At 36.5% G+C, this 18,631-nt stretch overlaps 1 protein-coding gene across 1 annotated transcript; it reads right to left on the bottom strand.

Annotated features, from left to right (window-relative positions):
- Positions 1-806: 806 nt before the first annotated feature.
- On the bottom strand, positions 807-13,956 carry LOC307163725 (uncharacterized protein). The gene is made up of 6 exons (XM_079879942.1): positions 13,823-13,956; positions 3,223-3,278; positions 2,615-2,908; positions 1,812-2,063; positions 1,648-1,719; positions 807-1,549 (listed from the first exon to the last, which is right to left on the bottom strand). The coding sequence occupies exons 1-6, from the start codon at positions 13,873-13,875 to the stop codon at positions 1,449-1,451; spliced, it is 828 nt and encodes a 275-aa protein (XP_079736068.1). The 5' UTR covers positions 13,876-13,956; the 3' UTR covers positions 807-1,448.
- Positions 13,957-18,631: the final 4,675 nt, after the last annotated feature.

Raw genomic sequence — 18,631 nt, forward strand, 5'->3', positions numbered from 1 at the left:
CACTTCACCAACTCTCCAGTCATTCTCCTCTAACCATGCATTTATTTGTCTTTGACGGCCATCGGCTCTCGGTATTTCCTCATTCGCCCTCTCACGTCTAAACGGTTCGAAATTATATGGCTGTGGGCCATCATAAATGTTAACTGTGGGTCTTGCCACCTCTTCCTCATCCCAGTTAGACGCCATAGTCAGTGCTAGAACTAGTTCTAGTAGCTGAGCAAGGCTGAGGCTACCTTCCACCACGTCTACCTCATGTGACGTCATCGCCGAATTGCATAAAAAATAACCGTTACTAACCAAAAACTACAAAAACTGGACTTTAACACCATTTTGGAGACATTTCTAACTTTATATACATATCTTGACTGCTTTATGTACCCATTAATCGACAGTGGTGTTTAACCTGCACCATGGGCTTTAATGCTTAATGCTGAAGTATCCCTTTAAGTCAACATGCGCAATAAACATTCGGATGTACTTTTGCTGTACTTTTGTTGTACTTTTGTACTTTTGTCACGGTTAAATAAATGTTCAGTGATGTCTTACAAAGATTTGTACAACGGCTTCGAACACGGCTCAACCAATCAGAATCAAGGACTGGAACTATCCGTTTTATAAAATAAGACATGAAACTCCATCAAGCGTTCTTCTGCTTAGATCCTCATACGGCTCCGCATGATGTAAACTATTCATACATCCTCTTCATGTTTCATTGTATATTTTACTAAACAAAACAAAGACAAAAATTTCTAAACACAGCAAAATATTAAAATATATATTTTCATACAAAAATACATACCAACAAAAATGTTTCTTACTAAAGTTTAATTTTGGTTTTTCACAACACATACTTGCAGATTCACAAAGAACAGTGCAGACGACCAGTTAAACACACAAAAGCAACATATACATCAATATTTACATAGAAATCTGTGCAAAATATACATATGCACACAAACACACACACACACACACACACACTGTTTGTCATACACAGTTTGACACATGCAGACACACATTCTCAGTCATCAGTTGACGGATTAAATAGAAACAATAATTGCTAGATCATGTATGAGATATTTAAGGCTGCTTTACATTAATAGTAAGTGCAGATTCAGTGTCACACAGACTCCTGAGGTATGGACTGCAGCACTAATGTTCATACGCACTGGAAATTAAATATATATTGCAGAAATATGTTGACAGATTCCTCTGAAGGAAACGGTTTTGATTTAAAGCAGAAAAAAGCATATATTGCTGGACTCGTCGAGAACAACCAACATGACCAATGATCAATGGCCGAGTCCAACACGAGTGCGAGACGATAGAGAACCGTCTAGAACTGGAGAACTACAGTAGTTTAATGATGATCCACAGATCCTCAGCACACTTCACCGTCATTGACCCTCAACACTTCTGGATCCCTGAACTCAGTTTTCCCCCTTCAATTAATCTCTGTGGAGATTACGTCTGAATCTCACAAAATCAGTCCAAACCATCAGAACCATAATCACAAACACTCCAACCGGCAGCATCAGCATCCAGTGATCTACAGGTGAAGGAGAAAGTGGGAAGAGAGTTTTTCTAAATGTTGAATTCCCAGTTTAAGAGCTCCTGTAAAGCTCTCATGCCTCATGTTTTACTCACTTCGATGTTCAGTGTCGTCAGTTTTGTCTTCATCTGTGTCGATCAGATTTCCCTTCCAGTCTAGAACAGATTCTGTGCAGAATATTGAAAGGTTAGTCGTGCAGTTTAGGATTAATTTACTGATTAAACATAATATCTCTCCTCATCCACTGATCTTCTCTCACCTGTGACTGAGACTGTGATCAAGGTTTCTCCTTCATAATCCAGAACTCTGTATGTTCCAGTGTCAGTAACTGTAAACTCATTAATGGTCAGATGTCCATCATGATCAGTCAGTCGATCTCTGCTGACTCCACCGTCTCTCCTCCACACCTCCTTCCAGCCTGAGCTGATTCTGTTCTGGTGCTCCACTTTATAAGCATTGAACAACAGACCATCCAACTTCAGATCCTCTCCTTCCTGCACAGAGATCTCATCTGAGGAGAAACACAGACATTATTATAATGGTGTAAATCAATCAAGACCATAATAACATATTTAAGATTAAAGGAACTGAATGTAATAATTTAAAAACCAGCCACTGAAAAGCCTATATTGGAATTATCTAATCTGAATAATGAATAATTGTTACATTTAAAGGGATAGTTCACCCAAAAATGAAAATTCTGTCATCATTTACTCGCCCTCAAGTTGTTCCAAACCTGTATGAGTTTCTTTGTTCTGCTGAACAGAAAGGGAGATATTTGGAAGAATGTTTTAATCAAACAGATCTCGGTCCCCATTGACTACCATAGTATATATTTTCCAAATATCTCCCTTTCTGTTCAGCAGAACAAAGAAACTCATACAGGTTTGGAACAACTTGAGGGCGAGTAAATGATGACAGAATTTGAACTATCCCTTTAACGTGTTTGCTGATCACAGGCCCTGCACACAATAGTTATTAAACCGTTAGAAAATTAAACTGTTTACATTATCAGGAAATCATGAAAACACATGATGATGGTTTGATCAGTTTTGACTTTACCATGAATATAAAGATGATATTTCAGGGTTTGTGGCTTCACTTCTGTCTGATCATTATTGTAATAAACATTCAAAGTGTATTTCCCAGCGTCACTGTAGATCAGATCCTTGATGACGACGTCACATGATCCTTCTTTAAACACTCGACCATTTTCACTCTTACATTTTTTCTCACAATAAAGGATGTTTTTTGACAGTCTGTTTAATTCAACAACATAAATCTCTCTGTCCTCAGATTCACACGACAGGGTGACGTTTCCTCCTGTTTTCCCCGTCACAGATACAGTGGAGGATTCTGCACACAGATACAGAATCAAATTAACTCAATATATACTATATATATATATATATATAACTGTAGGTAATATGGAGCCAACAAGCTGTGCCACATTTTAACATATCAAATGTTGTAGTGAATTCCTGAACATATTTATTAATAGATGAGCTGCATAGAGAAGTAATAATGGTGTGTGATGATGTAATATAATGAGAAATTAATTAATTAATCCACAAATGTCAAGCAAAGTCACTTGATGCAAATAGAAACAATCGACTAGATCAACCTGAAACTGAAAATCAAACATTACTATAAACAAATATGATACTGACCGCTATAACTGATAAAGCTAAACAGCAGCAGCAGAAGCAGAGTCAACCATCTGAACCTGATGAGAAACAGAAGAGCTGGTTTATGTCACAGATACAGGCTAATAATCATAACCACAAACACATTGATATTATGGAGATGAGAGGGTCTGTATCTCTAACCGTAATAAAATATTAACGTAATATTTGGTGTTATATCGCTAGTAAAGGTACAGGACTGCATTGTTTGTGGACTGAGCTTTACTGGGGAAAAGTGCAAATATCTCCATTAGCTGCAAAGTACTAGTCACTGCAGGGCGCAAAATCTACATTTAAGATTACACTAAAAACTTTATTGTAATTTAATACATTTTTAATTCACTAAAATTATATGTATTTTTGACTGTAAATTTTCATCATTAGGCACACAGCAGTTGACACAACACTTCATGTTCGATTAATTAAACAACATACAATATAACACAACATTTATAATTTATAATTAAATTATACATTTAGTCTTTATTCATTAAAATGCATCATATCAGCATTATAGCATATGCATACATGCAGCTAATAGTCAATACAATTCAAGTCTTATCATAACTGAGAAAACCTGAAAGCCAAAAAAAGAAAACATCGATATTTTTTTAGGGATGGCCCGATACTGGCATCGGGGATCGGGCCGATACTGTCCTCATATACTCGTACGCGTACTCATAAAAATTCGCTGATACCACGTACATTTTGCGAAACAAAACTGGCCGCCGCGAGTGCTTTGTCGAGGTAAACTGAGGCATAGACGCGCGAGCTGGTCGAGCACATTCCTTAGTTTAAACAGACGAGACATCCGTCAATGGCAACGAAATTAAACGAGGCATGTAGCTTTAGCTTATTATTAACGTTAACTGACGAGAGAGAGAGATTTGATCAATGATTGATGATTGACCTTTAAATCAATGATTTATCCTTTAAATTTAATAATATTCAGAACAGAAATAATTTAAAGTGAAAGTAAGCGGCGTTGGGCTCACGTATCTCTCATTAGAATCATTATCCTCTTCACATGCGCAAAAAAGTGCTTGGAAACATCGCAGTGGAGCGGAGCTTACGCTGAATGGTGCAAATTGTACTACTGACTATTTAAACAGCAGTGTAATTTTTATATGTTAGGTTGACTATTTTATTATTATATTTTATTACGGCTATAATGAACAGGCTGCGATGTCAAGATTACAATGTTGGAATGTGTGTGTGTGTGTGTGTGTGTGTGTGTGTGTGTGTGTGAGGCGCGATCGAACAGTGGAAACATAAAAACATACTCCGTCATGTTCATACAAGACATCATTCAAACTGCAAAGTGTTGCAAAACGTTGGAGGATATTTTGCAAATAATTTATTTAATGTGTTTTGTGACAGTTTGTTTTCAGAAGTTTCAAAGAGTTAGAAAAAGAGTAAATAAAAAGTTAAACCTTTTTATTTAAGTAGGCCTATCTATTTTTAAGTATTTATTTTGTATTTATACATAACCTCATTGTATTAATTCATTTATAATGTAACATTATAGTCTGACATTTGTGTCAATAATCGTCAAACAGGTGACTCCGTGTGGTGGGAGGGGGCCCCCAAATCAAATTCTGCTTAGGGCCCCGAAAAGGCTCGGGCCGGCACTGCCTACAAGTCCTATCTGTCGCGAAACAAAATTATATCGTTCTATCTATCTATCTAAATTCTATAATTCGTGAGATGCCGGTTAGAAATGTGTCCGAGTGCGGTCCGCCTTGCTCTGATGTCATGCTGACGTATGTCAAAAATCTCTCGCGAGCACAAGGCACACCTGTCAGATTCTGCAGTCGAGCGCAGTTGCTCTCCACCAATCAAAAGCACGATGGGAAACGACTTGCTGATGACACAGCTTAATGCTCATTGGTTTAAAATAACGTGGTGTATTGTTCTCTTTTAAACTGTCTGATTTTAAAACTCTGATCTCATGTTTTATGTGTATAAATTATGTGTTAGTATTCCCAAACTCTCTGACAGTGCGATCTATGGGTTATTTGATTGTTGTCTATATATATATATATATATATATATATATATATATATATTAGGGGTGTAACGATACACAAAACTGACGGTTCGGTACGTCCCACGGTTTTGACGTCTCGGTTCGGTTCGGTTCGGTTCGGTTCATTTAGGTGGGGTGGGGGGTTTAGAAAGCTAAAATTGCTTCTTTTTTTTAAACAGTGCTTTAATTAACAAATTGTGTCCTTGTCTTTAAATTAATTCAATTACAAGTAAACGTCTCGCAAGGATAAAAAAAATGATCTGCTAATGCTGTAAACTATATAGGAGCCCTTACTTTCACATTACTATAACATTAAAGCTTAACAACAGAGCCTAAACTTTTAGCCTAAATTCAGTTGCTATTTATTTTTAGATATAATAATAATCAACACTCAAGTAACAAATTGTATGAAAACATGTAAACTGCACATAAGGCAGTTTTTACATTAACATTTTTACTCTATTATTGAAATATAATAATTTAACGTTACACAGTTGCTGTCATTTTCATGACAGATATTTTAAACATACATTAAATAATCAAGATGTCATTAACAGGTTAAGTAAAATATAATATATAGGCTAACATAGTGCATTTATTTAGTGAAAGAGTTCATTTCCTTAGCAAACCAACAAGCTGTGGACACTGAATGACTTGCCTGAGGTAAATAAAGCTATGTGAAAAACTAAGTGTTTTATTGACGTATTTCCGCTGTTGAAACACTGACTGAGCAATTACACGAGTTATGATGCCTTTCAGTAAGTATACTGTATCTTTCAACGTACCTTCAGGTGTCCATTCATGTTTATTCTGTAACTGAGGAAGAGAATCGCGTTTACTCGCGCTCCGCGCTGCCGCTTTAAATGAGGAGCTAGTAGCCTACGGTGATCTGTCACGCCACATCAAAGAGCGCCAAAATGACATTTAATGTTTGAATTTCGTGATCAAATAGACAGAATTTGAAAGATTACACCTTGCTTATTATCGAATGTAACAAAACACTGAGCTTATTGCGATTAAATGTGGTTAATGGTGGTTAGGCAACAACGCTGTATTCGTTGTGTACACATAAGACATGACCAATGAGCCGGGACAGCAGGGGGCGGGGCGGGCGTGTTCGGTACGCCATGAGAGTATCGTGATTCGTATCGTGGGTGGTGTATCGCGGTTTTTCGGTTCGGTTCGAATATCGTTACACCCCTAATATATATATATATATATATATACATACAGGCCCGGGGTGGGTAATCGGGAGGATTCCCGGTGGGCCGCTTAACTTTTGGGCCGGTCGAGGATTTTTTTAGTTTATTTTTTTTCTTCACATTTGTCACGTTAGTTACATTAGGCTACACACGTTCCGCATTCTGACATCGCAGCGCGCAGCCTCTGCATGGGTTGTACCATGAGAAGGAGTTCTCCCCTCCCATAGAGTTGGTTGGGTCCATAGCCCGTCTTTTCCGCGGCAACACCGGTGTGGTGAAGTATTCGGTCACTCTATAGTGATGGGTCTGGGCTGAGGTCCCAATTAGTATGCCAGTAGTATGCCTGATCTAAATCTGTTCTCGCGATACGGTAAGGCAGTATCAGTGCAGTATAAGATCAAGTAAAGCTCATAGCACGATCATCGGATAACGTTAGCTGTATGCTATGCTACAATCTAAGCTAACTAAAAAACACACTAACAACGAGAAATGTTTATTTCACAATCTATAGCTTCGGTTAAATACTAGTATATGAAACGTATAATTTAACATACATTTAATACATTAATGACTTGTTATAACGCAGTACAAACGTCTTCTATGATAAAGTGATTTTGTATGATTTGTAACCAGGCACTAAAGCGATTACCCATAAAACGTGCTTTGAACCAATCGGATTGCTTGGGTCCTCAGCCCGGACCCATCACTATAGAGTTACCGGATACTTCACCACACCGGCGCATACCGATAGCTACCGTAATGGTACGCGTCAGGGACGATGGATGGGAGGAAGAGGCCAGGAGGGGCTGAAAAAGCCAGGTTGAAAAATAGAAAGTCATTGGAGGAGGATGCTGCCAAAGCAAAGAGGACAAACATAAGTGAAGTGGCAACAGGTAAAGAGAGATAGGTCTAGTAATGATTAGCATTAGCAACGCTGCAATGTAGCATTGTCAACATATTCACAAGCAAAATATAAAATTTTATTAAAATATTAGCCTTTTTGTATCACCCAATACATGGCAATTCATAGACTTTGGAAATATTATTATATATTGATAACAAAACTCAAGCTTGATCTGTGTATGCAGTAAAAATGACCTCTTAATTATTTATTTGTAGCTTCTGAGCAGCAGATAAGCCAGTCTCCCGCTGAAAATGAGGAGGCCATGATGACTACAGGGACAGGTAGAGAGGATACCAGAGTAAACAAAATGAATTAAAGTTATTTAACCCTCAGGTTGTGTTCAAAACCCTATAACACCTTTTGTGTTCCCGGTCAAAAATGGCCGGCCTACAAAAATAGCTTATAAATCACTTGTTATGCTATATTATCACCCAATATTGGATTCAATCTTCAACAAATTTGTAAATATGACATAAAAGATGAAAAAAATTGCACTGTTGATCACACTAGTCTACTAATTTTTTTTGAAAAACTTTTATTTTGTATAAAAGGGCACATTATAGTCACACTTGTGGTGTTCCCGGTCAAAAATGAACAGCCTACAAAAAATAGCTTATAAATCTCTCATTATACTATATTATCACCCAATATTGGATTCAATCTTTTTGTCAACTTGTTTTCTATCAATTAGGAGTCGTTTTATATTTCTATTTGCATCTGATTAATCATAGGACTCATTTATCTTAGAGTAGGTATCACGTTTTTTTTATAAAAAAAGTTAGTAGTTCAATGTGCCTCTTTGTGGAAGAGTGGGATACATTTCAAAGGCTTTCTTTCTTTCTTTCTTTCTTTATTTCTTTCTTTCTTCTTTTGTTAATTTATCAACCTATCCTTGTGGAATAGTGGAATATTTTTTGTTAACTTCTCAGCTTAAGTGAATTATTAACCTTTACATTATTTGTTGAACCATGGTATTAATAAAAACTACACAATAGTAAGAGCTGAACTGTTGCTTCATTTATCCAATTTGGAAAAAGTGCTAATTTGGAATTCCACCATGGAAAAAGAGGGCCGGTCTTGGGCCTGAAACTCCCAGGCTGAAAAGTGGCCCCACTCCGGCCCTGATTGAAGTAAGGGTTAAAAACTATACATCATTAAAAAGATATAAGACTCAAGTTTCAGTATTTGACCACTATTGTATTCTGAAAAACTTATAGTGACAGTTATGTCTTAATTTGTGTCAGGAGTTATGAAATGAAAAAATGAGTCGATACCTTTAATATGAATTATGCGCGTCAGCCGCTCCCATTCATAAAAAACTCCGTGCTGTCGTCATGACAGCGATACACAAAACAACGTCCCTCAGGGCTTTAGCTCAAAACTGTGCAGATTTGGAGAAATATTGATATATTCTCATAGGTTTTCATCAGATTTCTATAGACAGAAAAATATTTATTGAATTTATGCCCAAATGCGTCGATGTAATCATTATGAGCGCTGGATACTGTGATGTATTGTGTTTTCAATCCATACCAACAGCCTGAGGGCGCTATATGCACAATAATAGTCCATATATAGAACATGAAGAAGAGGCATGATCATGTGACATTCCAGGAAGTCTCGAACACATTCAAAGCTATCAGAGATCGCTGTAACATGCAGATAAAGACGTTTTGAAGACAATAAACATGATTGAAATGATATTTGGTTTACCTGTGTTCTTCGAGTAATGTCAGGTATTTCCATAATAATAGATTATATTTATAATGTAATGCTAATCGATATAGACTTTATCATTGTGCAGAATAAAATATATATATATATTTTCTGTCTGATTTTTTTATCTGAAGCGAAATTATATCACAGAAGATTATTTAAAACACTTGACTTGCGTTATAAATTAAGTTTGAAGCTCAAACATGGTTTTAATCTCATAAATTGTCGTGTATTGATGGTGTGCTAAGCTAACATGCTAGCTAGCTCTAGGTGCACCTGCCACGTCTAGCAGTTATCCTTTTATGATTTTTTTCTAAATATGCTTACTGAAATGTTTCATTATTCAAGCAGGGCATTTGATCCAGTTTTTAAATGTTAAGTGAGAACTTTGATAAAAGAAATTAGGGATTGAAACCCTATGAATAGCCTGTGAATAGCCAGTCGTTAGTAGCTATAATGCAGACAAAAGAAATGCATATTTCGAGCCATAACCAGGCTGGAGAGGTGTGAATGTGTGCAGGGGGAGACTGAGACTGAATGGGGCTCGTTTGCACCACAAAACAATAGAGACAATAAGACTGAATGGATGACTTAGAAGATGACTAAACATCAGTAGCATTTTAGAGTCAAATCAAAATAAAGTCATTTGACATGATCTTGAAAAACATTTAACTAAATACAGAGTTTTGGACTTATTATCTTCAGATTTTAAGGACCCAACCAATCAATTGTAAGAACTGAACAACCCCCCCTCCCCCCCCCCCCCCCCAGTTGGAGATTTCTTGACTGTCTGTCATACAGGTTTGACTCGTGTACGATAATTTTCTTCCAAATACGATAATTTTGAGCATCTGGTACGCTACTTAGACATTTCCAATCTGGCAACACTGGAGAGATCTGTCCGGCTTGCCTGCGCTTCTTTCACTCCTCCTCTCACTGCAGCGCCTACTCTCGACTACAGTTCAGGAGAGGTGCATCTCAAACAAGCCTAAAGGAGGGGAGAACTCCCTCTCATGGTACAGCCCATGCAGATGCTGCGCGTTGCGGTGTCAGAATCCGGAACGTGTGTAGCCTAATGTAAGTAACGTGACAAATGTGAACAAAAAAAAACAATTCCTCGACCGGGCCGGCCCAAAAGTGAAGCGGCCCACCAGGAATTCTCCCGATTCTTCCGATTACCCACCCCGTACCGCATTTGTGAGGAAACACTTTATCATTTACAAACAAGTAATCGACAGCCTGTTGGCAAAACATGTTTTACGCTACACAATTTTTTGTTACACTCTTAGAAGGAATGTGTAGAAAAATTACACAAATTATGTGTAACACTCTAATTTACACATTTTGTGTCAATATTAACTAAAACTGTGTATAAAAAAATAATCTATTTTACACATATCCATGTGTAGTTTAAAGTTTACACAACTTGGGTATTTACTCAAAGCATTTAACACAATATGAGTAGATTGATGTGCTTACACACTTTAATGTGTTATTATTTATAACGCGACCGTTATTTAAATTAGCTAGTCGAACTGAACCAACCAATAAGGTGACTTTTGAGTGAACATAATCCAGTTCCAGTCAGTTCAGTTCAGTAACGTTAGTAGATAAAAGTCTGTTAACGACAGCAACTATTTTGATTTTATATTGTTGAAAATAAAACATGTATACCTTATCACTTCGTTATCGACTACCTCTCGCGTCAAAACTGTTCGTGAAAACCACCTCTTTACCAGGGAGGAGATGATTCGCGCCGAATCACGCCGGTGATGCTCAAGGTTCTTGAGGTAAGCTCGCTGTATGTTACTTGAATTATATATTTTTGTACTCATGTTCATTTACAAAAACAATATTTCCTGCTACTGTTATTTTAATACTGGTTTAAAAGCTAGGTTACGACGAGATTTTGCGGGCAAAATCAATATGGTCAATAGTGTAAGTTAACGTTAAAGTTAGCTGAAGCAAGGCTAACGTTAAACCAAGCAGCTTTATGTTGATGCTGCGAATTTGCGTGGAAACCCCGATTCAAAATCAGCATATTTTTTTCCCACTTTCACACGAAATTCCAGATAATGAAGAGACCTTTATTAATAAATGGATTTTACACGCAAAATTTCACTAAGCAATGGTAATAGTGACCGCACCTAGATTGTAACTTAGTGCTACTCGATTTACAATAACTTACACAAAATGTTATCTGTAAGGGTGTTTTAAAAATCGTCTACTGTTTATTAATTTGATTAACGTTACGTATAAAATGTAGTCGTTGTAGTGGATTTGAAAGTTTGCTGAAATGATTAGCAATATGTCATAAGTGCTCTTGAGCCAGTGATGTGCAGGCTAACTTAGGTAACTGTACCATACAATACATGTGCTAACTTTATATCAAATAAGTGACCTTTGCATTATGTCTAATATTTATTACACAGCAAATGAACCAATCAGAAGATGGACCATTTTCTACCGACCACCGTGTTCAGTCTCACCAGATTTAATTTATTCAGGTAAGCATTGCAGTAAAACTAACTAAATCATTAATTCATATCAAATCAAGCATTCTAAACAACTTAACTACTGAGGGAAAGAAAAAGATCATCACATGGGGATTTCTTGCATCATGTATCTTACTGTGTATTTGTCTCAAACAGCTGTCCCTTCACTGCAAACAAGTTGAAATTGGCTAACCTAAATCCCTGATTGCAGTTCAGCCTACGGATCTCAGCATTTTTGGAGAGAATTAAGGAAATGTAAGTATTAAAATTTAATCTGGCATAATTTAGTTTAGGCTACAATTCAACTGAAATGTTTGAATGTGCTGACAAAAGGGTGTTGCTTACATATATATATATATTTTTTTTTTTTATTATAGTATGATGGAGATTAAAAACAATTTGATGCTTGTGTAATTTTCTCCGCTCTCTCTCTCCCTATTATATTTTTATATAGTGTTGGAACTGCGATCTTCTCTGAAGAAGAACTGAGCACATTTGTGTTGGTGGACACGTTTGCATCCAGGAAACAGGGGACTGATGCATATGTCACACTTTTCTGGAAACACTTAAGGAGTTTCAAAGTCGCGATCTGATTGGTTGAATTCTATAGGATGTTCGGGAGATGTGAGTGTCGTGTTCTTTATCGGTTCGCCTGGAAACAAATGCCGTGACACCAAAACCCCTCGTGGAAGAAGAACGCTATTGTGTTTACAACTGTGACAATGAGCGCTTACCAGGATCAACTAAACGCTGGATTTTCAAAAGTATTTGAAGTTTGTGGCTCCATTGTTGCCGTGAACTTGCTTAACGTTCTTGAATGAATAATTTATTAGATGCAGCCAGTCTGTTATTGTAGGGACATCAACATCATATATTATCACACCCCTAAACATGACGCAGAACAAAACAAACTGTGATTGGTTGCGTTACATGTCAGTCAAACGTCCTCTTGGGTGGTCCTTGGTCAAGAAAAGCTGCAATAGAGTCTAGGGATAGGTCTGGCTAAACAAGACTAAGTTCTGAACAGGATAAGTTAATTTAGGTTTAGGTTCATTTATGTATTTTTCCCAAAGGTGAACAAAATGCTTATTCCCAAAGATTGGCTTATTAAAGACTGATTTTATGATCACTTTTACTTCAATGCTGTGAAAAAGATGGAGGAGTACAGACATTGATAATAATAATGAGAACTGTTTCTTGAGCATCAAATCATCGTATAAGAGTGATTTCTGAAGGATCATGTGACACTGAAAACTTGGAGTAATGATGCTGAAAATTCAGCTTTGATCACAATATTTTTTAAATATATTCAAATAGAAAACAGCTGTTTTACATTGTAATAATATTTCACAATATTTACTGTTTTTACTGTACTTTTGTATCAAATAAAATATTTTGTGAGCATAAGAGATTTCTTTCAAAAACATTAAAATGCTTAATATTTTCTAAACTTGGCCACCGATGTACATCAAGCCAAACATGTTTTGGAAATAAGTGAAATTATTTTGAAGGTGGGGAAGTGTGTCATGTTTCCTAATGAGATTGAGAAAATAACTGTTTTATCCTATGTTGGACATTTCCTTTTTGACTGCTTTAAATTGTATTGTTCTATTCTGGATTGAATTTAATTGTTGATATGTCAGTCATTATAATAAATAAGATAATCAACCACAGACTTTATTTTGTCAAATGCTTATTTTGTTTAGGATTTAGGATTTTAGATACCTTTCTTAACACAGTGTGTGTAGCCAAGGATAGCACATAATGTGGTAATGTTACACATGTTTACACATCTTTTACACATATTTTACACATCTTTATGTTAACTTTTCTGACACATTTAGTGTGTTAAACTCATTAACACAGTGAATGAGTTGAAATTAACACAAATCTAGTAGTCCTGGAGCTCACCCACAGTTAAAATTTAACACAGGTTGTGTCATTTTTGACACATTCTTTCTAAGAGTGTAGGAACGATATGTAGAATATAGCGAGAGTGAGAGAGCGAGGGAGCGAGAGAGCGAGACCTACTATGATAAAGGTTATTTTATAAGAGAAGACAGAGACGGGAATGTGATTTGGTGATCAATCTCAGTACTGGGGATACTGTTACGTTCATAAACATGTCGACTTATTTCCTTAGCACCATTAGCAGGGTTAGTTTTCCACAAACAGAAACACAGTTTAATAACACAAAAACACACAGACTGGATATATATTTAAAAACATAAACACTTACATGGTGAAACTTCGATCGGCATGAGTCTTTTGATCAGGCGTCGAAGACTTCATAAATTACAGCATTTAGTGAGTGGTGAGACCGAGAGGAAATAACAAAACTGAAAGTAACTTCCTGAATCCTGAATCTGGGATAGAGAGCCTAAGTCCCTCCCCTTCCGGTCGACCACCATGGGACGTTAATTCGGAAAAATATTGTATGGTAGTCAATGGCGAGAGACAACAAATATTTTGATCTCGTTTGAATTGTGCCCTGGTCCGGATATTTTGGAGAACGATCGTTGGTATTATTTGGTGAGTTAGCAACAACTGTACCGTGAATGTAATTATCATGGGTAAAAGTACGGATGGAGATAGTGATAGTATGTCATGGCAGGAAGTAAATAATAAGAGGAAAGGAAGGTGCGATAGTTCTGGAAGTTCCAACTATGATGTGGACGTGAGTGACAAGTCCAAAAAAGTGAAGTCTGTAATTGTAAATGGGAAAAAGGAGAATGAACAAACTGAATGGAAAGTGATGATAACGTTCAAAAAAGAAGGGGGACATTTTCACCCACTAAAACTAACAAAAGCAATTGAGAAAGAAATGGGTAAGATCAAGTTTGCCAAATATTTGAATAATAGAAGGCTGCTGGTCTTTGCTACAGATCAACTGCAAAGAGATAGATTTCTCAGAGCAGAAGCACTTAATGGGGAAAGGATCAGTGCTCATATCCCTGGAAATGCAGCAAAGCTTAGAGGCGTTATCTATGATGTCCCTTTGGCAATGACAATGGAGGAGATAATTCAGGAAGTGAAAGGAGGGAAAGTGGTGAAAGCCACAAGACTACAAACACAAAGAAAAGGGGTGAAAACTGATAGCCTATCAGTAGTTCTAGAGTTTGGAAAAGATATGCCAAAGAGAGTAAGATTGGGATATTTGAGTTATGATGTAAGAGAGTTTATCCCAGCACCACTTCGATGTTTCAAATGTCAAAGAATGGGACATACTGCTGGTCAATGTAAAGGTAAACAAAGATGTGCTAGATGTGGAGGTGAACATGAGTATGGAAATTGTGGTCAGGATACAAAAGTAAAATGCTGTAATTGTGGCGGTGAGCATAGCGCTGCTTTTGGAGGATGCCCTGTTCAAAGACAAGCCAGAGAGGTACAGAAATATAAAGTAACTAATCAGGTATCTTATGCTGATGCAGCAAAAAAAGTGAAGGAAAGTGAACTATCCAGACCCAGTGTTGTACAAGTAGTAAATAGAGCAAAAGAATCTGAGAACAGACGAATAATTGAGATTTCATCTCCAACGTCAAGTCAGAGGCAAACAGAAATAAATCCATGGATAAGGGAGATTAATGAAGATACGCTGATTGTGGGTAAAACCAAATTTATTGCTTTCATCTGTAAGACTGTCAATGTGGCAATACAGCAAAAGAAAAAAAGTGATAGAATCAAGACAATTGTAGAGGCAGCCATAGAGATACTGGGGATCACTGAAGTTACAGCTGAAATGATTCATGAGATGTTGAACCCGAATAATTATGGAGTGTCTCAAGGTGATTAACCTCATTATGGTATTTCATATCCTCCACTGGAATGCCAGAAGTTTAGTTGCAAATGGTCAAGAGTTCAAGAAGGTTGTAGCTGATCTGGAAGTTAGACCTGATGTTATGTGTATACAAGAAACTTGGTTAAGACCTCATTTGGACTTTGTCCTACCAGGATACAGCTCGGTTAGATGTGACAGAATTGGAAAACAAGGTGGAGGATGTGTAACATTTATTAAGGATACTTTAGCATATAGAAGGGTAACTGTCCCAAATGAGTATGAATGTATAGTAATAGAAATGTGTAGTCCCAGAGGAAATATCAAAGTAGTCAATTTTTATAATCCGTGTAAGAAATTATCAAAGCAAACATTCCATGAAATATCAGAAAGTGTTGATAGAAGAGAAATATGGTGTGGAGACTTTAATGCTCACAATACTCTGTGGGGAAGTGATCATACAGACACAAATGGAGAAGTAGTGGAAGAACTAATTGAGGAGAGATTACTTGCTTGCCTTAATGATGGAAGAGGTACCAGGGTTAATGTTACAAGAAATTCAGTTTCTTGTATAGATCTTACTTTAGTCTCTGTAAATATGAGTAATTTATGTGAATGGAATGTTAAGAATGATAACAACATAGGGAGTGATCACTTTCCAATTTTGTGTTCCATGAACTTTGATATGTATGTTCAGGAGGGTTATGTAATAGAGAGATGGTGTTTTCCTAAAGCTAACTGGGAAAAATTCAGAGAACTTTGTATTGAGTATTCTGAAAGAATATCGATGGAGGGTGATGTAAATAGTTGCGCAGTAGCAGTGACTTCCATGATTATTAATGCTGCAACAACCTGTATCCCTATGAGTACAGTGAATGAGAAAAAGAAAATAGTTCCATGGTGGAACAATGAATGTAAAAATGCTATAAAAGACAGAAATCATGCATTCAGATTTCTAAGAAAGAATTTGAACCAAGATAATCTGATTGACTATCAAAGAAAGAGAGCTATAGCACGGAAAGTAATTAAGTCATCCAAGGAGAATGCATGGAGGCAATTCTGCTCCTCCATTGGTAGAGAAGTTAAATTGGGTGACATTTGGGCAATGATCAAAAAGATGAGTGGGAAAAGAAAATCAGTTAAAATCCCAGTGCTGATAGATGGAGAACAACTGGCAATTACAAATAAGGAGAAAGCTGAGCTACTAGGTAAGAAGTTTGCAAGTGTACATAGTGGGAGTCATTTAGATGAAATACATAAACAACGGAAAAAGGATATTTTAAGAACAAATAGTGAGGTAACTAAGAAAAAAGATGGTGATGATTCGGCACTTGACATGGATTTGTCATTACATCAGTTAAAAATGGTCTTAGAGGGAAGTGGATATACGGCTCCAGGGCAAGATCAACTATGCTATGCTATGTTTAGACAATTACCAAAAGAAGGCTTGGAAATTATACTTAAATTGTTTAATAAGATTTGGAGAGAAGGTGTAATGCCTGATAGTTGGAAAAGTGCATTGATACTACCTTTTGGTAAGCCAGGTAAAGACACAACTAATGCAGGAAACTACAGACCTATAGCCTTAACATCACACCTATGTAAATGGATGGAAAAGATAATTGTTTGTAGATTGTCATATTATTTAGAGCAAAGAGGATTGCTAAATAAATACCAAAATGGATTTCGTAAAGGAAGATCAACGGTAGACGCTTTGGTTAAAGTTAGCAATGAGGCAGAAAAGGCGATTAGTATGAAAGAGATCATGGTTATAGTATATTTTGATATTGAAAAAGCTTATGATTCAATGTGGAGAGAAGGATTATTGATTAAAATGCATGAAATGGGTATTGGCGGAAGGCTATACAACTGGGTGTTAGATTTCCTGTCTAATCGTACTTTCCGTGTAAAGGTTGGGGATGCTGTGTCGGAGTACTTTGATATTGTAAATGGTATTCCTCAAGGGAGTGCTAAGTCCTATTCTGTTTAATATCATGATAAATGAAATTTTTTTATAAATGTTGGTAGAGATATTGGGTCATCATCACTTTATGCAGATGATGGGGCTATATGGAAAAGAGGGAAAAACATTAAACATGTGACTAATAGCATACAGAATGCTATATTAAAAGTTTAAAGATGGTCATATGATTGGGGATTTAAGATGTCAGTTGCAAAGTCATGTTATATGTTATTTACCAGAAAGAGAAGGATTAATAATATACAGTTTAAATTGTATGGACAAAATATGGAAAGAGTGAAAGAGTTCAAGTATTTAGGATTGTGGTTTGATGAGAAATGTATATGGAAGAATCATATTAAACAGGTTGAAACAAAATGTAAAAAGGTACTAAATCTCATGAGGTCAGTTTCTGGTTATCAATGGGGAGCTGATAAACAATCACTACTAGATATTTATAGGGCCTTAATACGATCGTGTATTGATTATGGGTGTATGGTATATGGAGCAGCAGCCAAGAGTATTTTAAGAAAATTAGACAGAATACAGTTTAGAGCTCTAAGACTCAGTATAGGTGCAGTGAAAACAACCCCTACTAATGCACTGCTGGTAGAAGCTGATGAATTGCCATTATATTTAAGACGATCTAAGCTGTCTTTAGCATATTGGATCAAGTTACAAGGATCTGGAGAGGAACAACCTGCAACAAATGTTCTGTGTGATTGTTGGGAATATACACAACATCTGAAAGTTAAAGGATTTGGTTGGAATATTAATGCAGTAGCAGAAGAATATGGATTAAATAGCATAGAATATGGACCAACTACTGTATGGGGTAATGTTCCTCCGTGGATATTTCCTGTGCCCAATGTGGACCTGAAACTTCTAGAGAAGAAGAAAGAATGGAATGAAAGTAATGTGAATAATATAGGATATTTGGTTCGAGATTATGTGAAGAGGAATTATTATAATTATATGTTAATATTTACTGACGGATCAAAAGATCCAGGGACTGAACATGTAGGATCAGGAGTATACATACCTGAGTTTGATGTAGGTATTTGTAAAAGAATTAACGATAAATTATCTGTATATACAGCAGAAATGGTTGCTATTATTTTAGGTTTACAGTGGATAGAAGAGGTGAGGCCAGAGAGAGTTGTCATTTGTTCAGACTCCACTGCTGCCCTGTTTAGTTTGAATTCCAAAAAGACCTTAAGAGATGATTTATTGATTGAAATATATACAATAATGCTGAGAATACAAAGAACTGGAGGTGATGTACAATTTGTTTGGGTCCCGGGCCGGCTCAT

The sequence above is a fragment of the Squalius cephalus genome, assembly GCF_949319135.1.
Source record: "Squalius cephalus genome assembly, chromosome: 8".
NCBI lineage: Eukaryota > Metazoa > Chordata > Actinopteri > Cypriniformes > Leuciscidae > Squalius > Squalius cephalus.